This window comes from Brienomyrus brachyistius, chromosome 8 (assembly GCF_023856365.1).
Source record: "Brienomyrus brachyistius isolate T26 chromosome 8, BBRACH_0.4, whole genome shotgun sequence".
In the NCBI taxonomy this organism is placed as follows: domain Eukaryota; kingdom Metazoa; phylum Chordata; class Actinopteri; order Osteoglossiformes; family Mormyridae; genus Brienomyrus; species Brienomyrus brachyistius.
The window spans coordinates 5,343,382-5,370,743 of NC_064540.1; the positions used below are offsets into that span (position 1 = coordinate 5,343,382).

At 44.3% G+C, this 27,362-nt stretch overlaps 1 protein-coding gene across 1 annotated transcript in view; it reads left to right on the forward strand.

Annotated features, from left to right (window-relative positions):
• Positions 1-12,359: 12,359 nt before the first annotated feature.
• dnah1 (dynein, axonemal, heavy chain 1) overlaps positions 12,360-27,362 on the forward strand; it is a 42,416-nt gene continuing 27,413 nt past the window's right edge. Inside the window, exons 1-29 of the mRNA XM_049022694.1 lie at positions 12,360-12,410; positions 12,728-12,951; positions 13,423-13,495; positions 13,840-14,014; positions 14,273-14,429; positions 14,681-14,813; positions 15,282-15,443; positions 15,521-15,773; positions 16,671-16,828; positions 17,076-17,287; positions 17,743-18,041; positions 18,738-18,888; positions 19,517-19,710; positions 19,946-20,171; positions 20,885-21,004; positions 21,255-21,337; positions 21,441-21,582; positions 21,746-21,901; positions 22,125-22,323; positions 22,421-22,674; positions 23,043-23,255; positions 23,500-23,664; positions 24,248-24,369; positions 24,873-24,978; positions 25,691-25,870; positions 26,188-26,328; positions 26,654-26,817; positions 26,961-27,074; positions 27,154-27,342. Coding sequence (XP_048878651.1) covers positions 12,739-12,951; positions 13,423-13,495; positions 13,840-14,014; positions 14,273-14,429; positions 14,681-14,813; positions 15,282-15,443; positions 15,521-15,773; positions 16,671-16,828; positions 17,076-17,287; positions 17,743-18,041; positions 18,738-18,888; positions 19,517-19,710; positions 19,946-20,171; positions 20,885-21,004; positions 21,255-21,337; positions 21,441-21,582; positions 21,746-21,901; positions 22,125-22,323; positions 22,421-22,674; positions 23,043-23,255; positions 23,500-23,664; positions 24,248-24,369; positions 24,873-24,978; positions 25,691-25,870; positions 26,188-26,328; positions 26,654-26,817; positions 26,961-27,074; positions 27,154-27,342 — 4,754 coding nt within the window. The 5' untranslated portion in view covers positions 12,360-12,410; positions 12,728-12,738. The remainder of the gene's footprint in view (positions 12,411-12,727; positions 12,952-13,422; positions 13,496-13,839; positions 14,015-14,272; positions 14,430-14,680; positions 14,814-15,281; positions 15,444-15,520; positions 15,774-16,670; positions 16,829-17,075; positions 17,288-17,742; positions 18,042-18,737; positions 18,889-19,516; positions 19,711-19,945; positions 20,172-20,884; positions 21,005-21,254; positions 21,338-21,440; positions 21,583-21,745; positions 21,902-22,124; positions 22,324-22,420; positions 22,675-23,042; positions 23,256-23,499; positions 23,665-24,247; positions 24,370-24,872; positions 24,979-25,690; positions 25,871-26,187; positions 26,329-26,653; positions 26,818-26,960; positions 27,075-27,153; positions 27,343-27,362) is intronic.

Here is a 27,362-nt window from a genome sequence, read left to right on the forward strand (position 1 = left end):
GACATGAGATCTCGCAGCTGTGTGCTTGTCTACTATATAAGTAGTGTAAAATATAGTATAATAGTATAATGGTTTTTATAACCGATTGTATTGCAATTATATTTACTATTGTATATGGATTTTCACTTGCTTATCTTGAAAAATAGTCTGGTATAGAAATTGTAGGGGTCTTTATACACCGTATTATATTTTAATGACTGCAAAGGCGGTAAAGATGAACTTGCGCCAGAACTGTTCCCAGCTAAACACTTTGGCGTAGGGAAGACTGGGGTGTAGTTTGGAGCAACATCAAACCCTCCATCTAATTACCATGAGTGCAGAGTCATGTGGAAGAGGCAGGTAGCCTGTAACGTACAGGGTCTGAATCTCAAAGCTGTGCTCTGTCTGTGTCTGTGGGTCCGTCTTCCACCATGTCTGCTCTTTACGAGCTGTGGTATATTTGAGCTTTGGCACACGTTCCCTCTCCTCCTGAACCAACGCCTGCCGACAGCATCAGTCTCTACCCAAACTGCAGGAGGCTTGATGGGGGTGTTTCCCATCGCTGTATAAAACCACATACAACTTTTGCAAAGTGTTCTATGCTGAAGTCAGAAGCAGAGTTGCCCTCTTTATACATTTATCTGGATGTTCTTACTTCCGACTTTGTATAACTGCCCACAGAAGATGTAAGGAGACGTTTCATGCCATTCTGACCCAAGTAAAGTATTTTGGGGAGAAAAATGGTTCTCCAGCTTCATGGATCAAAGGAAGGGTAAAAAAATGAAGAAAAATCGATCAAAACACGTAACAGCTCTACAATGACAAGACACAAGTAGTAATGAAATTTTGCTGACATCACAAAATTCTTCTAACCCAGTTTGTTTCTTCTATGTGGATTTCAGTCAAAACAATATTTTTTTTTTGTTACAGTGGAATAGATAGATGTTGCATATATGTTCTTTGAAAGCTTACACTGATCAGCCATAACAATAAAACCACGAACAGGTGAAGTTAACAACATTGATTATCGTGTTACAATGACAAGAGTGTCATTATTCATTAGGCAAGCGGAAAGTTGGTTCTTGAATTTGATGTGTTGCAAGCAGGAGAAACAGGCAAGCGTAAGGATCTGAGCAACTCAGGGCCAAACTGTGACGGCTAGACGACTGGATCAGAGCATCTACAAAATGGCAGGTCTTGCGGGGTGTTCCCGGTATGCAGTGGTCAGTACCTACTCAAAGTGGTCCAAGGAAGGGAACCCAAGGCTCACTGATGCATGTGGGGAGTGAAGGCTGGCCCGTCCAAGCTGATCCCACCGGAGAGCTACTCTAGCACAAATCGCTAAAAAAGCTAATGCTGGCTATTAGAGAAAGGTGTCAGAACACAGTGTATCACAGCTCACTGCGTATGGGGCTACATAACTGCAAACCGGTCAGAGTGCTCATGGTGACCCCTGTCCACCACTGAAAGCACCTACAATGGGCATGTGAGCTTCAGAACTGGACCAGGGAACAATGGAAGAAGGTGGCCTGGTCTGATGAGTCACATTTTCTGTTACATCATGAGGACGGCCGGGTGTGTGCGTGTGGTTTACCTGAGGAAGAGATGCATTATGGGATGAAGGCAAGCCAGTGGAAGCCGTGTGATGCTCTGAGCAATTTTCTGCAGGCAAACCTTGGGTCCAGGCATTCATGTGGATGTTACTTTGAGATGTACCATCTACTTCAACATTGTTGCAGACCTAGTGCGCCCCTTTATCGCAACGATTCTCCGCGATGGCAGCAGGGTGATGTCACCTGCCACACCTGCCAATGGGTGGAAAAACATGAGTTTAAGGTGCTGACTTGGCCTCCAAATTCGCCAGATCGAGCATCTGTGGAACGTGCAGGACAAACAAGTCCGATCCCACCTCTCAGTCGACAGGACTAAGGATCTGCTGCTAATGTCTTGGTGCCAAATACCACAGGACACCTTCAGAGGTCTTGTGGAGTCAGTGCCTCAATGGATCTAAGCGGTTTTGGCAGCATAAGGGGGACCTACACAATATTAGGCAGGTGGTTTTCATAGTACGGCTGATCAGTGTATGTATTCTATGCTGCAGCATTATTTGGTAGATACTTTTTTGTCAAAATCAAATAAAAAGATGAAATAGATCATTTTAATTTTATGGGAGTTAGACAACATAACGAATAACATAGCTATTAAAAATATGATGAATTATTTCAAAGTTCAGGTCCACAAATAGTCCGATTTAATCGAGTTCAAAACTAAACCCTTAGGTACACATATTCGTGTATGCAAAAAATTAGCCGTTTAATTGCCGTTTGAGATAAATGCAACAGCGTGCTCTCAGGAAATGAGTCCTGGGCGCCTTTTTGAATAGGAGGAGATTGATTAGCAACTTTGCAAATCTGGAATTGTTACACAACCTGAACTAAAGGAACATAGCAGCCATTCAGGGATATAGAGATTCATGAGGTCATCTTGTGAAACGATACGAAATATGTTACAAAATCGTTACAAAATATGTACGCCATTAACGGCTCACAGTATACGGAAATACGAAACTATTTCAGGGACGCATGCTAAGAAAACCATCTACATTTGGGGGATGCGTTTCGGGTGATAATGTGAAACACATGGAGAGCTTAACCGAGCTGACTGCCATTGTGAATAATTTACCGTCCACGGATGGCGAGATGAGCCGCTCCAACCCACGGCTTGTTAAGCTGTTTTACAACCTGAAAAAATATTGACAGAGCAAATCAAATGAAATCTCGTTTTGGCAGAGCTGGGAACTGCCATAATAAAACATGTTCAAAGGGAGGGTGAAGAAGCAAAACAAAGAACCGGAAAATCTCTCTAATTTGCTGCCTCCCATGTCTGACACGAGCAGGTACACATGCACACAGACTGTGCTACCTGCTAATCTTTAAGCTGTGTAGATACGCCGGCGTTCTCCTTCTTCAAGCTTGTGTGTGCTGGAGTGTGTCTCTGCGCGTGCCCCTCTATCTGTGTGTCGTATCACCCATGGCATAGTATCAGCTCAACATACCTTTAAAGGAGCCAGGTCCATCCCTGCCAGGTGATCGATCAGGAGTGAAGAATTTTACCCTGACTCTCACCTAATTAGCATCACTGTGCACCGTGTCCAGTTACATTTATTTTTATTTAGCTCATTTTCCAACCTGGTTGCCCCCCCATGTGCTTAACACGGAAAACAACATCAGTGGCACTTACTGATATAACACATTTATTATGTTTCCATGCGCTAATTCCATAATATGTGAACCTAACTGAAGGCTGTACCGATTGAGCTTCTTCTCCTACAAATTACAAGATAACCTGCTTCCTGTGTCTTGCTGTAGTGCTGAAAATGCTGATCAGTCCGGTTATCTGGCGCCAGGACTTTCAAACTCCTGCCAGGTACAGGAGTGAATCTAGAAGACCTTCCTGACCAGGGTCGGTAGCCAGCAGAGGGACATCAGAATGGTGTGATGTGATTATCTATTACAGCACATTCACTGTAGGGGAGACAGTTTAGATTCCCTCATTTTAATTTCGCGAGATAGTGTTTCTGTTTATACGGGAAGCAAAGGCTTTGGGCATGGATTTATGTGGACGTTTCAAAGGTCAGTGTGCAGATCAAAGGGATTCTGGCTCAGGGTATAGAAGAGGGGAAGCTCTCTGCTGTCTGATCTACAGCAGTGCAGGGGTGGCCTGGGCTCATCTCATTCTAGGGGTAGCGTCGGGGGAGGGGGGATGGGAAGGGTAGCTGCATCTGATGCAAGGTGACAAATGAGGATTCTGCATCCTTTGGGGAGGAGCTTGTGTGGGTTTGATGATCAGCTCAATGGCCTGTAGTACACAGGACAGGAGCAGGGAATAGGGCGAGATGGAGAGGAGCAAACTGGCCATGTGGCAGCTGGGTGACCTAGTGAGTGACTTGGCTGCTGGTGAATGAGGCAGTGATCTGGTGCTCAGGTGGAGGAAGCCGCTGTTCTGAATTGCCATTAATGTGACCCTGAGTCTATTTTGTGTTTCTTTCATTTTACATTTTTAATTAACAGGTTGTTTGTTGGGGTGGTGCAGTGTTTAGCACTGTTGCGTCACACATCTGGGACCTGTGTTTGAGTCTCTGGCAGGGCTCCATGTGTGTAGAGTTTGCATGTTCTCCCCATGTCGTCGTGCGGTTTCCTCCGGGTACTCCAGTTTCCCCCCACAGTCCAAAAACATGCTGAGGCTAATTGGAGTTACCAAATTGCCCATACAGGTAGGTATGAGTGAATGTGCTCTGTGCTGGGTTGGTGCTCTGTGCTGGGTTCCTCCCTGCCTTATGCCTGTAGCCTGATGGATAGGCTCCAGACCCCCCTCACCAGGACATCAGAACTTGGATGGATGGATGTTATTTGTCCTGGCATCCTGTCCCCTGACTCATACCCTGGGTGCTTTGGGGAAGGGTCCAGCAGGGCTGTAGCTAGAAATTCTGTGCTACTTGCTAATTTTTAAATTGTTTAGACATGCTCTTAGATGTGCAACCCCCCTCCCAATTTTATTTATAATTTTAAGTATTTATGGGCCCCTGAATCTGCCAGGGTGTCCATGCACCTCCAACACCCCTGGGCTGTAGGCTCACCATGGCACAATGATGGATGGATGGATGGATGGATGGATGGATGGATGACGTTTTTAGTTTAGACCCTGAAATTTTATAGGGTTGGATATAACTAGATGGTCGTGGCTTCAAAACCAGTGGCTCACAGAGTAATTATATCAGCACTGGGCCATTATGCAAGACAAAGACTGAGCTGGCTGGTCCTGCTCTCTGACCTCCAGCTGTGCTCACTTGTATGTCACTTTGGACAAAAGTGTCTACTGAATGAATTTAATTGCCCCACGGCTGTTAAACCAGTCTGGAGCAAGTGTCAGTATTTATAAGATTTTCAGTAGTATTTTTGAAAATTAATACATTGTAGGGACCAGGTTTCCCTACAGTGTGGTAAAAACATGCAACTTTTTAGCTTGAGGGGACTTTCTTTCAGTCCCCACAACGACAACCTCAATTGTATAAAAATCTGTGATAAATCAAAAAAAAAAAAAAACTGAAAATGTCAAAAGTCTTGTGTTATGTTTGGTTACTTACTGTATAAGGTTAGGGTTGGGTAGGGGTTAATGGCTGTCATGTTGTGATTAAAGTTTTCCCCATGGAAATGAATGGAGAGTCCCCACAAAGTTTATATAATAATTACAAACCTGTGAGTGTGTGTGAGTGTGTGTGTGTGTGTGTGTGTGTGTGTGTGTGTGTGTGTGTGTGTGTGTGTGTGTGTGTGTGTGTGTGTGTTTGCGCGCACGTGCACGTACACCGTATGAATAGCGTATGTGAATGCTGAGTGTGTGGATTTCTAATGCGAATGAATGCACTTGAGTCCTTTGGGACTTTCTGGAAAATAAATGGCACAGATTAAACTGTCAGGCAGCTAATAAAGGCCAGATGAAGCCACAAGACCGATGTGAATTAAATAAACCCTAATAAAACACCAGAATGGAAAACCAAAACAAAATGAAGGGAAAAAAGACCAGCATATACAAGGAAATACCAAATGGAAACATGTGAGCTGAGTGTTAGTACAAGGCAATTACCAGAAAAAAAGACCTAAAAATGAAGACTATGACCCGAGACAATTACCAGAACAAAACACCTAAAAACGAACACTGAGACCCAAGACAATTACCAGAACAAAACACCTAAAAACGAACACTAAGACCCAAGACCACTACCAGAACAAATCATCTAAAAAGAACAGCAGGCGGAAACTCTAAATTAAAACTCTAGGTTAAAACAAAAATACAGGATCACAAGTTCAAAAGACCAGAGCAAACAAAAAAGCCTAAAGAAAACAGTTAATTACCATGCCGATAATATGTTATGTGTGGTGTGTGGTGTGGGGCACCTTTGTCTTAAACTGTAACATGTGTAACAGGGCTACAATTCTCTTTAATTTTAATATCATTAGCCCTGTTAAAGAGGAATGAGTGGAATTTTGATAGGAAAGAAAAAAAGAGTCTTTGAAGAAGAGGAGGGACTGATTGGCAACTGAGGGACTGAGGAGTCAGCTGGGGCCGCGGTACGAGCCAGTGCACACCCCCCGCCCGCCCCCCCACAAAACCCCCCACACCCTCCCCAAGTTGAAGGCTTCAAAACTCATTTCATTACTACAAGACTTTCAATTTCCTTTTAATTGCAAATTCAGTGGTAGATGTGACATGTTTTGTATTACAGATGTCCTAGGGTCATATCATGTTCTGTTTCTGAATTATATTACACTTTATGTTTTTCTTAAATGTTTGATATCCTACAGAATACTGAAATATGGGAGCAGGACTCAAAAATCCGGCTGTGGCGGGCAAAGCATTTCTGATTGTCCAGGAAAACACACCTGTACCAGGTATTCAGTGTTGTCAATTGGCTGGAAGCAGGGAGGGAGCAGAAATGTGGACTGTGTGGGGGTTGTCCCTGATTATTGGGTTGAGAAACAGCAATTCAGTACCAAGAATAAAGAGGTAATCATGTTTAGAGTGTGGTGTGCATGGTGTGTGGTGTTTTTAAGTGTTTTATAGCACTTCCTGCCATATTGTGTCGACGTGTTGCCTAGTGAGTATATACTTAGTGATGTTGCGTGGTGTTCTATAATGTTAAGTGTTGTTACTCTAGGTGTTATTGTTTTCCTGGTGTTGGAATCCTCTGTATGGCCTCGTATGGTGGGGGTCTCGTTAAACCAGCACCGCAGATGCTGTTCATATGCTTGGGGGGGGGGGGGGTAGTGCTGGATTCCCCTTTATGGCTTTGCGTTTTTATAAACCAGATGCAGTCATGTTGGGTGTGTGTGTGGGGGGGGGGGATCCCTTTTAGTTTCACGAGTCCTTTTTGTGAAGTCATTTGCTTCCCTTTAAATACTCTTTATGAGCATACCGCCCGCCCACCTGTGACTCGCCCTCACCCGAAATGGACACCCCAACATCTCAAAGGGCCACCGGCCGCAGAAACCAGCTGCCCCTTGAAATGCCCGCATTAAAATCAAACACCCAGTACCTACAGCTTTTCACATTCCATATGCTGAGCTGGTCACAATGGACCACAATTTTTTTGTTCCTACTTTTATAATATTTAAAACACATCAACATGCTTGAAAATGACATATCAGTTGCCTGTGATACATTATTTGCCATTCGGTTATTTTTTATTTTAGAATGTTAGAACATTTTCTTTTGACTCCCGAAAACATTTTCACATTCATCCCTGCTGTGCATATAAATACCACATTATCCCCAAAACCTAATATCTTGAACTTGTTTTATGGTCTGAAGATGTTTCATGAAGAAAATGAGCTTGGTAGGGGACGTTGTCTTTGCCTTTCTGTGCTGGAGAATATGAGGCAGGAGGGTTATAATTTCCTTCATGGGGCAACCCGTCATTATTCTTATGACGGATGAACCTGCTGTTAATTCCAAAAATCAGCAGCTGACACTGATTTATACACTACACAACTTAATTCCTCATGTCAAACGTACAACAGCAGTTCAATAATACATGTGTAAGACTGGTTTAGGTGGGGATAACTAACAGAGCCATGTGACGTGGGATGGGAGGACAGAATAGGGGGTGTATTTGAGTGCAGGGTTAATAAATTTGGGGATTGCAACAAAATGATAGCCATTTTTACTTCAGTACAAAGGAAGTAGACAGAGCAACAAACAGGCATCATGTCTCAGGAAGGTCAACAAATGGCTTGAGGCATAATGGTCTGGGAGCCCAGCACTCAATCTTATATTGTGAGTCATCAGGCACAGGTGGATGAAGAAGATTGTTACCTGCCTTTGGATTGTTAGTGTAATGTTCTCTATCCTTAGCTACAGGGAACTGAGTGGGATTGTCATATGACTAATATGGGGGGATGGCAAAAGTAAAAGAGGGACAATCCACAGATAGGTATACAGCAATACAGACGACTTTATTAACGCACACAAAAAAAATTGAACACAAAGGGATAAACCACGAAAATAAAGTGGAGTCAAAAACTAACAGAGAAAAGTAAAGAACAAACTAAAGAAGCTACTAAGTAAATGCAATTAGGGAACAAAGCAGGAGCAGGAGCAAGACTAGGAAACAGAGCAAAGCTATAACACAGAATAACATGAACAGCAACTGACTGAGGAAATTAACAATGGCAGGCATTTAAATATACAGACAACAAGGACTAACAAGGGGCAGGTATGGACCATAAAAAAACCAATCAACAAAGCAATGGAACAACAAGAAAATTTGCAATTAACGACAGCAAGAACCAGGAACATTAATGACGGAGGGGTAACCACACGAGGAAAAGACCAGGAAGAACCTATAAATGGAGGGGGGGTCACTTTTTGAGCCACTCACTCAACTCATTGTGCTACACAGCAGTCAGGGAAGCTGGGAAACACAAGAGACTATGGGCTACAAGACAGAGTGAACAACACGGCCAACAACAGCTGCTGGCCAAACAGAGCCAGACAAACACTGATCCTGACACTGACTTTGGACTATCAGTCCTATTCTGTCAATCACTGAGTGATTAAGAGCCACATGACTTTGGTGTTGGTGAGGACGCTTTGAGGCTGTGCCCAGTACTTTTCAGTTCTATTATGGTTATTCTATGACCCACTGACTGAATGCGGGGATGCTATGATGCTCATCTTATAAGCAAACCCATCACTAGATGATGCTGACCAAGTTCCAAATGTGTATTTTGTTTTCATTCCTAGAGCTAACTGATGCTACGAAAAATCTATACCCAGAATGCTGTAGGTGGGATTTAACACTCACTGGAGACCACAGTGGCTGGTGAAGACTAAACCTCCCCAGAGAGCAAACACATGGAAATATATGTATATTCACATAAGCAAAGTATATTTCATACAGCAATATGTGTGGGAACTTTTTATAGATTCCCATGTAGATGTAATATAGAATCTCCAATCCCAAACCCCCAAGGCTCCAAACACAGATGAAAACTAGTAAGAAAAAAAACAATTATGGTTTATAATGAGCGTGAGGTCATTTGTCTTGTGGGTTCATCCTGGGAATTCATCAAAATGTATCCCCAGCAGACAGAATCCCCAGCTAAACACATGTGTTATGCAGTCTTTATAACGTCTATAACTTATTCAATAAAAGTTACATAAATATCGCCAAATTCAAACATCAAAAAACCGTCGCAGTGCTGTCAGCCAAGTCCACACACATGAAAGTTATGCAAAAAAACACAAAGAGCTGCAAACACAAATCCATCCATTCATCTATCCATCCATCTTACAATCGCCGACATCGGAGTCTAATCCCAGGCGGCACAGGGCATAGGTACACCCAGGTCAGCCAATCGCAGCACTGCGATATGCATACATTCACACACTATGGGTAATTTATGGCGCGTTTCCAATGACATACAGGAACCAGGCCATGCTTGGCCATCACCGCGGAGAGACGGTAGTTGCAGTTCTTGATGGCTGTGGAAAAGCACCATCGGTGATGACAAATCTCCTGAGTGCATGACTTTGGGATTTGGGAAGAAACGTGTGCAAGACAGGGAGAGCATCCCCAGCCCTGGAGGTGTGAGGTGACAATGTTACCCACAAACACACTGCAGGCTTTAAATGCACAAGTCACTGCACACTATGGAAACAAAGCGTCAGCTTGGTTTTAAACTCTTCTGAAGAAGATCCTGCCCCATGTCACATATACAGAGGAACACTGAAACATAAACACATCACACAGAAGGTCCACGTGGATGATTCTTTCTGTTCTTTCAGCAGTCAGTAATGCGGGGAAGTCCTTTGTTTGATCTGAAGCACATGCTGCATCTATTAGTTTAAGATGGGAGTCAAGCTCAGTCAGGCATAACCTCATAACAGACCCCATAAAAGGAGGGTGAAGAGGTGGGGGCTACATGCTAGTGGAGGGAGGGTGAGGGGTGCGAGGGCTAACAGAAGGTCCTCAGGAACACTTGCTTTGTGTTGCACTGTCTGTGAGGCTGATCAAAGGGCTCAGATTCTCCTACGGCTGTGATCAAACTCGCCCATCCATCAAAGAGAGTCTGACTGGGCGGCCTGCTCTCAACTCTTAACCATCTCCTGGTGTGATGGTGTGACGCCTCACTGACCTTCCCAAAGTTTTGAGGGACACTAGGACCAGGCCTGGATATCTCCTTGTGTGCCAAAAGCAGGATCGTGCAAAACTGAGAACTTGTGAATTGTGCTCCATTCCATTCATGAATTGAAATGTGAATCGAATTGGTCACAACCTATTGGAGGGTGAATTGGAATTTGAATTGGAATGACAGGAAGAAGAATTTAATTCATTTCACTTAAAAATAAATTCAACGCGATCACACAAAACAAGAATGTCATTTAATCTAGCAAAACATATATATTTATATAATCACTTTACTTTCTAGATGGTATATGTATATACCGAAGTTGTATATATAAAGGGGGTACAGTATGCTGTATAGTTGCATGACTGCAAGAAGAAAACTGTGTATAACTTTTAGCATATTCTATAAATACACATTTGCTTTAGGCTGGTCCTCTAAGTCCTTTTCTATAGGGAGATATTTATCGATCTTGCATGTTTAGCTGTTCGTGTGTTTTAGCATTTTTGAAGAATGTACAGTTGCTTTTCTTGTGAGTGTCTGTATTGCCAGATGGACTGGATGGGTTACTTGTATGACTGTAATGAGTCAAATGCCAAATGTATGATCTTTCTGTTACTGTTTGTTGATTAAGAGTTTATTTTGTAACATCATAAGCAAATGAAAGAACAGATGGCAAAATGAATGACTTTAAGTTGGTCTTTGTCTTTCAGTTCAACATCGGCGCTACATCAAAAAGCAAAACCTCACAGCAAATGCAATTATACTTCACACGACTCATTGTTCGGAATTGCAGCATTTAATCAGCAAAGGTTTAATCACTTTGATTGCAGTTGTTCTGACCTAATTTTCTTCCTGCTACACTGAAGATTCTCTCACCAGGTACAGAGAAAGCTGGTATGGCAAGCTAGGTGTTTGCAGGCAAGCTGTACTAACTCAGGCAAGCTGTGCTAACTCAGGGAAGCTGTGCTAACTCAGGAAAGCTGTGCTAACTCAGGGAAGCTGTGCTAACTCAGGCAAGCTGTGTTAACTCAGGCAAGCTGTGCTAACTCAGGAAAGCTGTGCTAACTCAGGGAAGCTGTGCTAACTCAGGAAAGCTGTGTTAACTCAGGCAAGCCGTGCTAACTCAGGAAAGCTGTGTTAACTCAGGCAAGCTGTGCTAACTCAGGCAAGCTGTGCTAACTCAGGAAAGCTGTGCTAACTCAGGCAAGCTGGCTTGGTTTCCAAGGGGTTCACATCCTCTGCTAAATATGGGTGACGCAGGTATACAGTGACATTCTGTAAAGCTATTAATAAAAGGCTTTGGGAGATTTCTTTGGTTGAACACTGCAGTCATTATACCCAGCACCGTGTTTCGTATTTGCAAACAGTACATGAACCTCTTCGACGAGGAAATTCTGGTCCGTCTGGTGTGAGTTTGGGAGGCCCTGCTTTATTTAAAGGACATAAATCTGGGTCTTCAAAAGTCTAATCTTCACAATAGGGGTTTTGTGTCATAGCTTGGTCAGAAGGGATTGCTGAGGAAGTTGTATTATGTATTTTGTACCTTTACCGTCCACAGACATAGTTGACCTCAAGAGCATGGTAGGTAACTTCTAAGGCTAATGTCAATATTCATGAGCCCACCATCAGGAGACCACTGGACAGCAATGAGTGTGCATGGCAGGACTGCAAGGAGGAAGTTACCACACTTCAAGAAGAACAGCACAGCTCATTTAAATCTCCTAAACATGGGTAAGCCAGAAGCACAATATATTGAAAGAGTATTCTGTGGACAGATGCGTCCCATATAAACCATTTTGGCTTGAATGAGAAGTTTTATGTTTAGCGAAAATCGGAAACTGGATTCCAGGAGAAGAACCTTATCCCATCTGTGAAACATGGCGATGAGCGTATCATATAGTTTGGGCCTGCTTTGCTGCTTCTGAGCCAGGAGGGGTTGATGGAAGTATGAATTCTGAATTATACCAGCAAAATTCTACATGAAAATATCAGAATATCCATCCCTGAACTGGGAGTTCGAGGGAAAGTGGGTCATGCAGCATGACACTGAGTCTAAACACACAAGTTCTACCAGAAAATGTTTAAAGCTGACAAAAATTCATGTTCTGGAATGCCCAAAAGATTATACGTGTGTCGCCGCCATGCGGTTAAATTTGGTACTGCCCTAACAACCGCCTCAGCGTCCTTCCCGACTGGTAAACAGAGATTGCGGGCGTGAAGGAGTAACTGGTTTACTTTTTAAAGGTACGTCTCCTTTGCCATTTAACTCTCAGGAAACAGTTAACACGCCTAAATTCGAAAACGAGTACATCTTTATGAATCAATTTGCTTTGGATGCTCTATATTTATTAATTTGCAAATCGTTACCCCTTTTTCTGCTAAGTGTGTCATCGTAGTAGTGTTGTTTTGGTCATGAAAAGAATGTCAAATGTGTAATTTTAAAATGAATTGTAAAGTCCCTGGAAATACAAGAACTAAAAGTATCGTTTTGAAGCTGTGAACATTAAAAGAAAAGTATCGCCCGGAAGAGCAACTAACTGACACTCTTACGACTGTAACAGTGTTTGAGAGAATGGAGGACAGATCAAGCGTATCACACAAAGACCAAAAACCTGCCCCCCGACCGGGAGACTATGGACTCCTCCCCAGCAGACCCACGGAGCCTCAGCGACTCCAGGCGCACAGCCGCCGGCAGAGGCTGCGCCCAGCCAGGGAGCGCGCTGTCATGCAGGAGACGGTCCGCTACTCGGAGATCATCTCCACTGCGGCCAGCACGCGCTTGCAGGTCAAGGCACACATGATGCTAAAAGCAGAATATTTGTATGTGACAGGCAGCAAATGATTTCCCTGACCAATCATTAATAATAACGTTATCTCATTACGCAGCTAATAACCAGATTAGGCTCCTTTGTCTTATAAATTGCCTTATAAATTCTATTTTGTAGACATGGTATTTAGTGTAATTATTAGTGCGTCATTAGAACTGGGAAACCCTTTTTTCCAAAGGTATTAACAGTATTATAAACAGTTAAACTGATAGTATCTTACCAGGCAAAATCAGACTGACTGTCTCTAGGAAATTTCATTATACCGATTTTGTTCTGTCAACATTGTTATTTTTCTTGTCCTGTCAAATGATTTTCATACACAGATTCATTTAAATGATTATTTGGCTTATTATGGATTATTTCAGTGTCTCTTTACTGTGTAATATTAACCTTCATGTTGTCTGATGTTTAATGCATCTGGTTTTCAGTCCTTTTTACAGGGTCCAATGACAGAGCAGAGTTTATTGTGCCAAGCAGGTTACGAGGGAAACACCCCAAAAGGTGAGAGTCTGCAGCACCTGGGGTGAAGTTTTATATTGTTCTTATGTCCCAAGTGTGCCCAGCGTGGGTTGGCGCCCCAGCGTGGGTTGGCGCCCCATCATGGGTTGTTCCCTGCTTTGCGCCTGTAGCTTCCAGTATAGGATCTGGACCTCCTGCAACCCTGAATAGAAGTTGTTACAGAAAATGGATGGATGGATGTTATTTAGTACTTGTTTAGTACTTTTCTTTCCTGCAACTTGCTAAAATACACCACCCTGGGATTTTTGATTTGTTAAGGTTTGTGCTTTTAAATTGTGATTTTTGCAAAGGTAACATGTGTGAAATATCTAGACTGTGTTCCACAGTGTCGACCTTCCACACCCCAAAAGACATCCACGGCCTTCAGGAGAAGGACCGACACGGGCCATCGACAGAGGTGCTGCTGCCGACAGACTTTCCGGCCACAGGCTACATCCCTAAAGTTCAGCTGCCCTTCCTCTCTCCGCCAGGCCATCTTCCTCGCAAGATCGCCATTGAAAGGTTGGCGGGCATGAGCGAGCTTCACAAACGGTGCTAAAACTGCCAACGAAATATATAGCGTTGACGTTCAGTGGGAATAAACATGAAAACCTTCAAATTAATGTTCACATGCTTGAAACGGAATAAAGTGTAAATGTATGTGAAATTAATATTACTGATCTGGAGATTTAAAAAACAGGACAAGTAAAAAAATATAGTTTACAGAGAGACTGTGGCAGAAAGCTCTGTAGCATGTAAGGGCTGTGTTTGGGTTTATAGACTTCGACGGGAGTACTTGAGCTGTGACATCACACAGCTCCTGGCAGAACATGGCATCGACTCCAAGCAGCTGATGACTGCTATTCAGAGCATTGATGACAACCCGATGAATCCCCAATGGCCACGTTTGCCGATATCAAACTACCTGCCTCTTGAAGTGAGTTTGCATCACAAAACGGAAAATGTGTTTTTTTTTTTTAACCGACTGTTGTCCATTTACCGTTAGTGATTTCCATAAGACACTCAGGGGGAAATGGAGTTATGTTTATGAGATTAAAATAACTCTCTGACTCACTACATCAAAGTCTGTTTGATAAGATCGCACGGAGGGCTGTCTCATGAGCTGAGGGATTGTTGCCTGTGACCCGACTTTCTCACCTGTCAGTATGTGCATATTGATCCCAACAGGTGTTTGATAATGAAGAATTTGACTGCCGCACACCCACAGACTGGCTGCAACTGGGCTATGAGCCTGGGTCATGTGATCACAAACCAGTTCCCGGCAAAGCCTTACTTCCCACCAATGATGGGACAGCAGAATGTAAAGTACTGGGGCACTCTGGGAATGTGGGAAACTGGGGAACACAACCGTATTCTGCTATACAGCATCATTGTGGTTATGGAGGATGGTAGGAGTGTTCTGTATCAGGGTGGTAATCACAAGAAATCAGCCCCGGGTCTCCCTCAGAACCAGCACTACCTGAAAAATCATTTAGAAAATACACTTGGTTCAAGCAGGCTCTTGTCAGCATAAAGTTGTGTGTCTTTTCTGTTTTTCTTTTTATATCCTGTAAAGAAGGTATTGTGGTATGTCAGTCTTTTGAGTGAGAGATATGTGAGGAGTACATGGGTTTTGAAAGAAAGTCCCATGATGCTTTACTCTGATATGGAATTTCTCTGGTCCACAGTCATGTGATTTGTGTTATCACCCCATATAACTTAAATGTAATGAGAGTAAGAGAGAAAATCCAAGCTCAGTTCCTTCCTCCTCTGTGACCTGGTTCTACAGGTGACCCACTAAATTCAAAGCTGGAGTTCAGCTGGCAGCCTGTTGGAGTTCTGAACTACAACCCAGAAAAGAAGCTTTACCTAGTTCACAGGGCTGATAGTTCTGGTAGGCTGAGAGATACAGAAGGAAAACCCATCATCAGTGGAGGACAGGAGGTCCAAGGTGGGTACCAGAGACGGCAGTCGTGTGTCTGACTCTGCGGGAGAGCTGAAGGCTAGGAGCTGTTCCCCGTCCCACAGGTGAATGGATGCTGCACCCACTCCAGTCCTGGGTGCCCAGGATCCAGCTCCTGTTCTGTGCAGAGGATCCGCGTATATTTGCCCAGCGGGTGCTGTCAGCCCAACAGACGAGGGCTAGAACCGAGGCTCTGTTGCTTTATCACTTCTCCGTCGACTGCATGCCAGTGCAGGACGACGCACCAACTCTGGGCACCCAGGAGTTCGAGCACATCAAACACCGCGCCCTTTCCACTCCTGGCCTCCGGCTCAAACTGTGAGACATGTCCCCCTTCGTTCTGAATGCCAGGGCATGAGCAGGGATGTGTGTGTAAAATAATATTAGTGTCTTTAGGTGTGGAAGAATGTGTGTGCGTGTTTGTACTGAGGTACACAGTACTGTGCAAAAGTCTTAGGCAGCTGTCTTGTTAGATGGTACCCCATCTATTCCATGTATTCATCTAATTTCACCACCAGCTCACTTAATTAATTAATTTAATTGATTAAATAACTCGGGGGCGGCATGGTGGTGCAGTGGTTAGCACTGTTGGCTCACACCTCTGGGACCCGGGTTCAAGTCTCCACCTGGGTTACATGTGTGTGGAGTTTGCATGTTCTCCCCATGTCGTCATGAGGTTTCCTCCGGGTACTCCGGTTTCCCCCCACAGTCCAAAAACATGCTGAGGCTAATTGGAGTTGCTAAATTACCCATAGGTGTGAATGGTGTGTGAGTGTGTCCGGCGATGGGCTGGCCCCGCATCCTGGGTTGTTCCCTTCCTCATGCCTATTGCTTCCAGGATAGGCTCTGGATGCCCCGCGACCCAGTAGGATAAGCGGTTTGGAAAATGGATGGATGGATGGATTAAATAACTCAATGAGCCTTGATCTCATAGCTTCCAGGATAGGCTCCGGACCCCCCGCGACCCAGTAGGATAAGCGGTTTGGAAAATGGATGGATGGATGCTGCAAATATTGAGGTGTTGAAATGACTTAAGCTAAAACATGTCAACAGATATGATGTCATAGTTTTACACGAACGTGAAGATCATTTGAACATCATTCTCCTTGACTGCCTAAGACATTTGCACATTATTGTGTCTATGATGAGTGTTGGAGTATAACTGCATGATGGCAGTTGTACACAGCCTTTGTGTCGCTGTGTTGTCCTTTCCAGGCTGGAGAAATGTGCTAACCAGCTGGAGAAGGAGATCTATCTGGAGTACAGTCGCACCATGAACCGGATCTGCTTTGACCGGGTGGTGCGGACCAATCCAGAGGAGTTTTCCCATATCACTCTTCCTCAAATGGAGCCAGAGCATGTTCCCGAGAAGGGTCAGTTACCAATGAGGGGTTAGCACACTCTTAACCACGGAGGAATGCTTGTGTCAGTGGTTCTGATAGGATCAAAGAGGTATGAGGAGGTGGGAGGAGCCAATTTCTCAAAAGCTGAAGTGATGTTGAGGAAAAGAAGCGTTTCACCATGTTTCCTTCTTCAGCAGTGGTATCCCTGACTTCATGAGGCTATTATCTTGAAAAGTTGAAGCCACGTTTTGTAAGTTTTCAGTTTTTCTGTCCTCAGGATCTGCCCCCATCCCTGACTACCCCTTTAAGAAGAATCGGTCTGCCATAGCCTTCAGCTCCCTGCTCACCAAGTCAGAGGTCATCTACGCGCTGTGCAAAGTGCGGCGAGAATGTGACCAGGTGGCAGCCATGAATTTATTCAACATCACCTTCACCAAGGCTCTGCGACAGAAAGAGTTTGAGGCGGCCCAGTCTCAGACACAATCACAGGTACCTCAGCGCACTACCCCCTACTGGCAGGAGCACTACATCCTAGACACACATCAGTGAACTGAAATTTGATGGTATCTATATTGTTGCTTTTATACCCCTGAGAAAGGTACATAACACTGTTACTGTTTATTGTTGTCTATTATTTATTGTTACTGTCTATTACTGCCTAAATGTCTTTATATTAACTGTGTCTGTGTTTTTGAGCTACTGTAAACCTGCAATTTCCTTCAGGATTAATAGAATCAATCAATCAATCAATCATTCTATCTATCTATCTATCTATCTATCTATCTATCTATCTATCTATCTATCTATCTATCTATCTATCTATTGCTATCTTAATCTGCATTTCTTCTGTAAAGCAGTGATCACTATCAATGTTGTGATGTTGGGTGTTGGCAGTAGTAAGGTGACAGTGACAGAGTGTAACAGTCCAGCATTTCCTGGATCAGGTGCAGCTGTACCTCCGCGACACCTGGGTCACGACGCTCTGCACGGGGATCCGCTCCAGCCTGCGGGACGTGGGCCCGGGCTGGTTCGACTTGTCGGAGTCACGCTGGGACGTGTACCGCCTGTCTAAGATGAGTCGCCTTATGGCGCTGGTCCGTCACGTCATGCAGGACTCGCTCCGCTTCCTGGTACAGGACTCCCTGGTGGGACTCGCCCAGATGCTGCTGGACGCCTGTCACGGTGTGCTGCACTGCCCCGAGGACATGGTCTGGGGCTCGGATCTCATCAACAGCCCATACAAGTATGTTTTCGTACATTATATGGACAGAAGTATTGGGACACCTGGCCATTCCACTTAAAGGAACTTTTATGACATCACATTCTAAACCCATAGACATATGGAGTTGGGCCCCCCTTTGCAGCTACAGTACTGTTCAAATGTCTGGTGTGGTCAAAGGAAATGTTGAAAGCTGATTATCAGGAGATAAAATGTATGTTTGCTTCAGTTCCCAAACCTCTCCCCAGGGGCACCTCAGCCAGTCCATATATTCGCTAACTTTCAACCGCAGCTCAATTAATTCATTCATTTAATTAGTTTTAAAAGTCAATGAGATATTGATTAGCTATATGAGGTGCGTTAGTGGTCGAATCAAGAAATACATGGGTGTGTTGGATGGTTGCTGCAAATGCTGGAGTGACTTAGGAAAGGATCTGAAATGGTTAAGCTAAGACACTTTGACAGACATATCATAGTTTCATAAAAACATGAATATCATTTAAACATCACTTTCCTTGACTGCCTAACACTTATGCACAGTACTATACTCATTTCCCACTCCCCCCATCCTACAGAATCCCATACAGTACAAGTGATGTCACATCTACCATGATTTTTGATTGGATAATTATTTTATCTATGTTGTGTGGCATTAGGATGGCTAGCAGCAAAATAGTCTGTGTGAATTTATATCTCAGATTTAAGATGCTCTATTGCCAGACCCAAGAAGAACCCATTGTTTGTGGTGGACCTTATCCTTGACCAAACTGGAGTCCACTACAGCAGCTCCCTGGAGGTCATGGAGATGTCCGTCATGAACCTGTTTGACAAGGGCATCTTATCCACACACAACATTCCCCAGCTGGATAAGGTAGGTGTCCAGCTGTTAGCAGTCATTAGTAATTTGTGCTCACATTTCTCCAAATCATAGAATCACCCTTGATGGACAGTACTTTATACTCTAAAGAGATGTAATTATGAATATTCAGGTGACCTGAATGAAAAAGCATATAATATTGTATCATATATGTGTACAAATGAAAGTTGCTAGCTGACAGGTCTCCTTGGGAATTTCCAGCATACGGGGGTGAATCACAGCTCATTCTTAACATCATGGTAATAAAAGACTGTGTTGCATCTGTGTCTCAGTTCTGGAGTCAGGGGAGAGATGGACTGTCAGCAACTTTAGTGCTACGAACATTGGACTAGATTACAGGCACAGGATTGTTAATGAAGTCTATCTATCCCTCCATCCATCCATTGTTCCATCCTTCCAGTGATCCATCCATCCATCCATCCATTGTTCCATCCATCCATCATCCATCTATCTATCGTTCCATCCATCCATTGATCCATCCATCCATCCATCCATCCATCCATTCTTCCATCCATCCATCTTCATACCGCTTATCTTGGTCAGGGTTGCGTGGTGTTTCAGTAGGACTTCCCAAAGACTACCCACAGAGAGCGACATAGCATATCCTTTCCATGTCCTTCAGTTTGTGATGAAGAACATGTTCATCTGTGGAACGCCATTGCTGGAGTCCGTGGGATTATGGGAGCACGGGGTGAGTGAGCTTCGCGAGAAGGCCCGCCATGCCCTGCAGCAGGCTGCCGTGCCGCTCAGAGCATACGCCCGCGAGTATGAACGGCACCTGGAGCTGCACAACATCGACATCGAGTCTCACCTCAGGTACCATCATCACACCACACATTAAGCATTTCTCTCAGATTGCTGAGAGAAAGCGATTCTCGCCTGTAAGTCAATATTTTTTTGTTTTCAATGTTTTTTTTTTTTTTTTTTTTTAAAAACTACAAAAACCATGGCCAATGCTACTAGGTACGATCTATGAAGCATCTACCTGACATACCATAATGGAGTCAGATCTGCAGGTGAGATCTATGGGTTGTGTTGCGTTATGATGCAGGTCACTTAGTCACTTGGAACGGACACCCCAGGAGGTGAAACGTGAGGTAGATCGCCACCTGCTGGAACAGGAGCGGGTGAACAACTCGCTGCCGGCTCTGATCGTCATCGGGCCCTTCATGGTCAGTGTGGAGGCCACACGTCAGAAGCTGCTGAGGAATCTCCGGGCCCTGGCCAACGGCGTGCTGGACCAGCTCGCTCACAGGCTGCGCAAACAGATGGAAGATGTGAGCCTCAGTGTCATAAATATTAAGCTCTCCCTGTACTGTGCTGGTGATACTGTTCACTTTATGTCGGTCAGATAATCCGATTGTACTCATTATTAGGGGTGCAGATGGTGGGGGAAACTTTAGGAAAAAAAATACAAAACTTCGATAAGTCAATCCCTGATTGGGGTTGGATATCTAAATGTTTGAACACATCAAATTGTGTCACATGTGTTTGCTGCAGGTAGGAGTCCACTCACACATACATTGTCGTGCCTGTTCACTCACACGTACATCCTCGTGCTCGTGTATCCAGCAGTGTCAAAATGTTTGGTGTATTAAATCATTAAGCTAAATCGCACCAAATGCTTCATCAAGCATGGCTGGGTAAGCTTTGAAGATTTAAGCTTATCCACATGGGGATGGTGGGGATTTAAGCTGATGTAATTTTTCTCTGCAAGGAACTTTCTGAAATGTAATTAGAAAGATTTGCAGCATCTTTCCAATAGACACCGAAAAGCTATAATACGAATATTGGAAACAAAATATGCTGTTTGCCTCACTTGCATGCCGATTTGAAGAAAAGCACCTGCTAAATACATGTGAATGTAAATGAAAACAGCATGCTAAGCTGTAACTGTAGACAGCTGTATACAGCTGTAACTGTAGACAATATATAAATGCCTTTGTAAATGATTGAATTATTACACGTTATAGTGTGTTTGCTTTTGCAGGCATGTGAGGAGTACAAGGCTATTAGCAAGAAGCTTTACGAGAAACCTACCAGCATTGAGGAGCTCGCGGAACTGCGGGAGTGGATTAAACAGATCCCAGATCAGCTTAAGGCTCCTAAGGTACAGCTCCTCCCACCAACTTTCACTTACTTTTCCTTCTTAAAAGATTCACAGTTTAGGCGGTTTATTGGCATTATAAAATCTTGCATTTGGCATTTTTGGGTTACTTGTGGTAATACAACCAAGCTAAACTAAAAATTTCCAAGCACACCTTTCTGGTTAGTTTCTTTAGGTTGAGTTTATCAGTTGGGATATGTTTTGTAGAACTGCCATGATGTTCCTGCTCTTTTTCCTGATCGCTCTGCTGTAGGAGCTTGTATCCAAAGCCCTGATTGACTATGAGTTGCTGAGCGAGTTCTTCTACAGTGTCTCAGATGCAGATTTCAGGAGAAAGTAAGTATAGAACTTGCAGGGGTGAATGTGGAGATTGTTGGGAGGTTCTGAGTTAGAGGGTTGGGGTGAGGATGATGAAGATGAATTCTGAAACCCTGTGTAGGTGGGACGCTGTGGCATGGCCGCAGAAAATCCTGACCCAGATCGACGCCGTGACCATCCAGCATCAGTCAGATGAGGAATGTCTTCACAAAATTCTGCTGGCTGACCAGAACAACTTCCAAGAGTCTGTTTATTCCTTGCAGGTGAACAAGGCACCAGTCAAGATTATTGTCAGGTTTTTGGCCTAAGGTGCTGGGGGGGAGCGGGGTCAAGTGTGATCTGGTCACGAGTCACATGTCTAACGTCATACTCCTGTATATTTTTTATGTGAGTTTCCGTGGTAACCCCTATATTCCACGGTTACAGCTGGCCGTGACCAGATTGGCTGGCCACACGGACCTCAGCCGTGCTCATGAGGCGGCCAATGAGGTCCGTCGAATTGCTAAGCAACTGAAGGAGGCACAGGGTGTGGCACAGGTCTACAACAACCGAGAACGGCTCTTTGGCATTCCTGTCACCAACGTGAGTGTGCCTCGCCTTTCCGGCCTTTTCTGAGCTACAAAAGCACCAAGCTGGTACCCTGAAGCCACCAAACAATAGTCTAATCTGAATGTGTCCTGAAGTATCCTGTAGTCAATTCCGATGAATCAAAATTTTTGCAAAGTTCTGATGTGTGCCATGTGCAAAGCAGTATAAAATATAAGAAATATAAGTATACATTGTAATCCCTTCTTATCCTGTCCAGTACAACAGTCTGCAAAAGTTGGCCAACGACTTCCAGCCATTCCGTGACCTGTGGTCCACAGCGTCTGACTGGCTGCGCTGGCAGGAGAGCTGGATGCAAGACCCGCTGTCCACCATCGAACCTGAGCAGCTGGAGAGCAGCGTCAGTGAGGCCTCCAAGACCATTCAAAAATGCATCAAGCAGCTGAAGGATGCCACAGGCAAGTGCTGCGGTATCTCCCTCTACGTCCAGGTGTTTCAGCATCAGCCCACCTCACTCTCCTAACTGAGGCTGCCTTACTCCCCGTCTACATGTAGACTGCCAAGCCGTGGCTTTGGACGTCCAAAGGAGGATTGAGGACTTCCGACCATCCATCCCCCTCATCCAGGGACTGCGCAGCCCAGGCATGCGCAGCCGGCACTGGCAGCTGCTGTCCAAGAGCATCGGCCTGAACGTCAAGCCCAAAGCCAGCCTGACCTTCTCACGCTGCCTGGAGATGGGTCTGCAGGAGCACATGGGGGCCATAGGCCGTGTGGCAGAGGTCGCCAGAAAGGAGTTCGCCATCGAGCAGGTGTCAATCTGTCTTTTTATTTGGGGAATATATGGTGCGTCTTTAAATGTTATATTTTATCCAAGAATCATTGTTGACATTGAAATGTGGAAACATGAAAAAGTATTAAAATATTAAGACTGTCCCATTCAGCAGTTATTAAGGGTAATTTGAAATTAAGGTTCATTTAGGTCTAATTTATTGTACTGTGCATAAAACCTTATATAGGTAAAAATCCAACACAGAAAATACAAAATAAATAAGAATGCATAAATACATGTAAAAAAAGATGCGAGTTTTGCACTGGTGCTAAAACTGGGTTCTGTATTACAAAGGAGAGATATATGCTATAGACAGAAAGCTATAATTAAACCACTAATGCTTTGCAGGCTCTGGATAAGATGGAGCTGCAGTGGTCAAGCGTGACCTTTGAGGTTCTGCCCTACAAAGAAACGGGTACCTACATTCTTAAGAGCCCGGATGAGGTCTTCCAGCTGCTGGACGACCACATCGTTATGACCCAGAGCATGTCGTTCTCTCCCTACAAGAAGGCTTTCGAAGGACGCATCCTTACGTGGGAGAGCAAACTAAGGACCATGCAGGTACAGAGTCACATGCAGGTCACATGCCCACCAGGGAAAAGTGCGCTGAGCAATCAAATTAGGATTTTTCTCAGAACCCATTGTTTTACAATTGCATCCTCATTGTCTGCAATATGTTCCTTACTTTAAATTAAGCTGGACATTTGACTACGCAAGCAATCAAACATTTACCCACGTGCAATATTTGTGTTTATTATACTATGTCATTTTCAAACGGTGCCTCTCTGTCTCCCCCTGGTGGTAGGATGTGCTGGAGGAGTGGCTCACCTGCCAGCGTTCCTGGCTCTACCTCGAGCCCATCTTCAGCTCCGATGACATTAATCGGCAGCTTCCCCTGAAAGCAAAGCAGTACCAGACCATGGAGCGCAACTGGAGGAAGGTGATGAAGAGTGCAAACGACAACAGGAAGGTGAGTTGGCTGTGGATCACCAGGCTGAGATGCATATGAGGTTTTAATGAAAGGGACAGAAACTGTGTTTTGGGTATTATAGGCAAAAACCTTCATTAATATATCCATGCCATTATGAGGCATGAAGTACTATAAGTCGAGGTGGCCAAGAGATTTGTATTTATTGAGATAGATAGATAGATAGATAGATAGATAGATAGATAGATAGATAGATAGATAGATAGATAGATAGATAGATAGATAGATAGATAGATAGATAGATAGATAGATAGACAAAATACATTGCAATATATCTAAATACATATGGACTTTTATCCATTTATCTGACACATTTATCTGAAGCGATTTACAGTACAGGGAGGGGTTGCAACTCATGTATGATCTCTGGGATTAAAACCTATGAGCTTTTGGTAGTTAGAGCAACGCTCTACTTGTTGAGCTGCATGGATAATATTCTAACTGTTTGCTTTGGACTGTTTCTACAGCTTCTACAGTTTTCTTTTAAAATGCTGTGTGTTAAATGGCCGATCCCCATAAAGATAATGTTTTTAATGTAATCGTGATTTTGCTCCATGTCACTCAGGTGATTGAGCTCTGCCCCGATGCCCGCCTGTTGGCCAGCCTGAGGGACTGTAACAAGCTGCTGGAGATGGTGCAGAAAGGCCTGAGTGACTATCTGGAGGCCAAGAGAGGAGCCTTCCCCAGGTCAGCTAGATCTGGGTGATTTCTGTGGACGTGTAATGATACATTGTGGAGTGTAATGATACATTATACTTAGGATTTAGGGCTCATTGTTAGATACATGAATAATATATTCAACAAAATGAAACTGAAAACAAGCTAAGATCTCACAGTTCTTATTCATTCATTTTTAAGCACATGCATTTACAAAAAAAAACATTTTCTAACCATTTCTTTTTTACTTGCAGTTTCTTCCTTATTCTGCAGACTCCAGTACAAAAAAGCAAAAATAAAATCTCAAAGCAAAACTCAGAAAATGCCTATTGTACCCTCTTACATTAACATTAATAAATGATTTTGTGCCACAGTATATTGTGACACCCCTACTGTGGACCACATCATACTATATACTGTAACTCTATCAATATAGCTGAGAATATGCCAGTACAGCCTTTATATTGTTGAAGTGCAAAATCCTGGATTTGTGATGTGTGAGCGACTGAATTTCCTCTTTGACACTGGCTTAGATTCTACTTCCTCTCGGATGACGAACTCCTGGAAATCCTGTCCCACACTAAGGATCCTTTGGCAGTGCAGCCGCATCTCCGCAAGTGCTTTGAGAACATTGTTCGTGTGAGTGCTCCCGCCCATCATCAACACAGACATGAAAGGACAGGACAGGTCAGGTCAGGACAGGGTAGGGTAGGGTAGGGTAAGGTAAGGTAGGATAGGAAAGGAAAGGAAAGGATAGGATAGGATAGGATAGGACAGGACAGGATAGGACAGGACAGGACAGGGTAGGGTAAGGTAAGGTAGGATAGGATAGGATAGGATAGGATAGGATAGGACAGGATAGGAAAGGAAAGGATAGGATAGGATAGGATAGGATAGGATAGGATAGGATAGGATAGGATAGGACAGGATAGGACAGGATAGGATAGGATAGGATAGGATAGGATAGGATAGGATAGGACAGGATAGGACAGGATAGGAAAGGAAAGGATAGGATAGGATAGGATAGGATAGGACAGGATAGGACAGGATAGGATAGGATAGGATAGGATAGGATAGGATAGGATAGGACAGGATAGGACAGGATAGGATAGGATAGGATAGGATAGGATAGGATAGGATAGGATAGGGTAAGGTAAGGTAGGATAGGACTGGACAGGACAGGACAACTCATGTATGATCTCTGGAATCAAAGCCCTCAAAGCTGTTTGAAGATTAAAAACACTGTGTCTCCCCAAAATATCAATTGCTAGAAAACACAGTGGTCTGAGGGTTGTATTACATCCCTCGGATTCTGTGGTGTCTCTGAAGCATCTGAACTCTTGCCCAATAGCTTCAGTTCCAGCCCGACCTGCAGATCACACACATGTACTCGGCAGAGGGGGAGGAGGTCAGGCTGTTCGTTCCCGTGTGGCCCTCTGGGAATGTGGAGGACTGGCTGTGTGAGGTGGAGAGAGCCATGAAGGCCACGCTGAGGGATAACATTGAACGTTCCCTGCAGGATTGCCCAGAGGTCCGCTTCCTGGGTGTTGACATACCATTATCCACAGTGTTTTGCTAATCACATGGCCTACAGTGATTATCAGATTCTTTAAAAATGTTTTTTACTACAAGAATTTTTTTAATACATTTTTTGCAGGAATTTTTAAATGTCGAAATATTCTGCAAATGCCAAACATGATGTGTAATGAGTTTATGAAATGTAAATGTTATCAGCTAATTCTACCTTTTATGGCTCTACCCACTTAGTCTGTCTCAGGGTATTGTGGGTAGAACCCTATGACCATGGCAGTCACCCTGTGTCTGACCTGCCTGTCTCATCCCCATCAGAAAACACGCACAGAGTGGGTATTGCACTGGCCTGGGCAGGTGGTCATTGCTGGATGCCAGACCTTCTGGACAACAGAAGTGTCCAAAGCCCTGGAGCTGGGTGACCTATCCAGTCGGCTATACCCCCAGCTGCAGACACAGGTTGGTATCTGCACGTTCTTCTAATTGTACCAAGAGAATGTTGAAAGACAGGAAACAAAATGAAGGTAGATATGGTCATGGGAGTTTTACTTACAGAAAAATGTTCTGAGGGCAGAAGGAAAAATTATTGGTTCAGAGAGATAACCAATCAGATTGTAGAGGAGGTGGGTCCAAGCAACTAGAGGAGGAGGGACCAGACATCTGACTGGTTGATCCCACCTCCTCTAGTTTGAGTAAGTGTGCTACCTTTACCTGAATGAGGAATAGTGAGTTTGACATCTGGGCAGTAAAGTCTGTAACCCTATTTTGCTGGGCCCATTTTCAGCTGGGAGACCTCGTGATGCTGGTGAGAGGCCAGCTATCAAAGATGCAGCGATCGGTGCTCTCTGCCCTCATTGTCATCGAGGTCCACGCCAAGGACGTGGTGGCGAAGCTTGTCCACGAAGGGGTTTCTAGCGTCAATGACTTTGAGTGGATCAGCCAGCTCAGGTCAGAGTACCACCAGACCCAGTACAACCCAACTGCTCAGGATTTCTGTCTCAGGACTCAGAATCTCTACTTGATCTGTAGGGCTTTAGTTATGCATAAAACCAAATGCATGTCTGTTAGTGTGATGCCTGCTGTTTTTGCAGGTACTACTGGGCCCGGGATGACCTATATATCCAAGCGGTGAATGCGGAGTTCCTCTACGGCTATGAGTACCTTGGCAACACTGGCCGGCTGGTCATCACCCCCCTGACGGACAGGTTACTACTCACAGACAGGCAGAATATCACTCACCAAACCCCCATTCTGTACCTTCACTGTTTGATTCTCTCTTCGCAGATGTTACCTGACCCTGACGGGAGCGCTACACCTGAAATTTGGAGGCGCGCCATCTGGGCCTGCTGGGACAGGGAAGACCGAGACAACGAAAGACTTAGGGAAAGCACTTGCCATCCAGACCGTGGTCTTCAACTGCTCAGACCAGCTGGACTTCATGGCTGTGGGAAAGTTCCTCAAGGGCTTGGCCAGGTCAGACTAGACAACTTTGT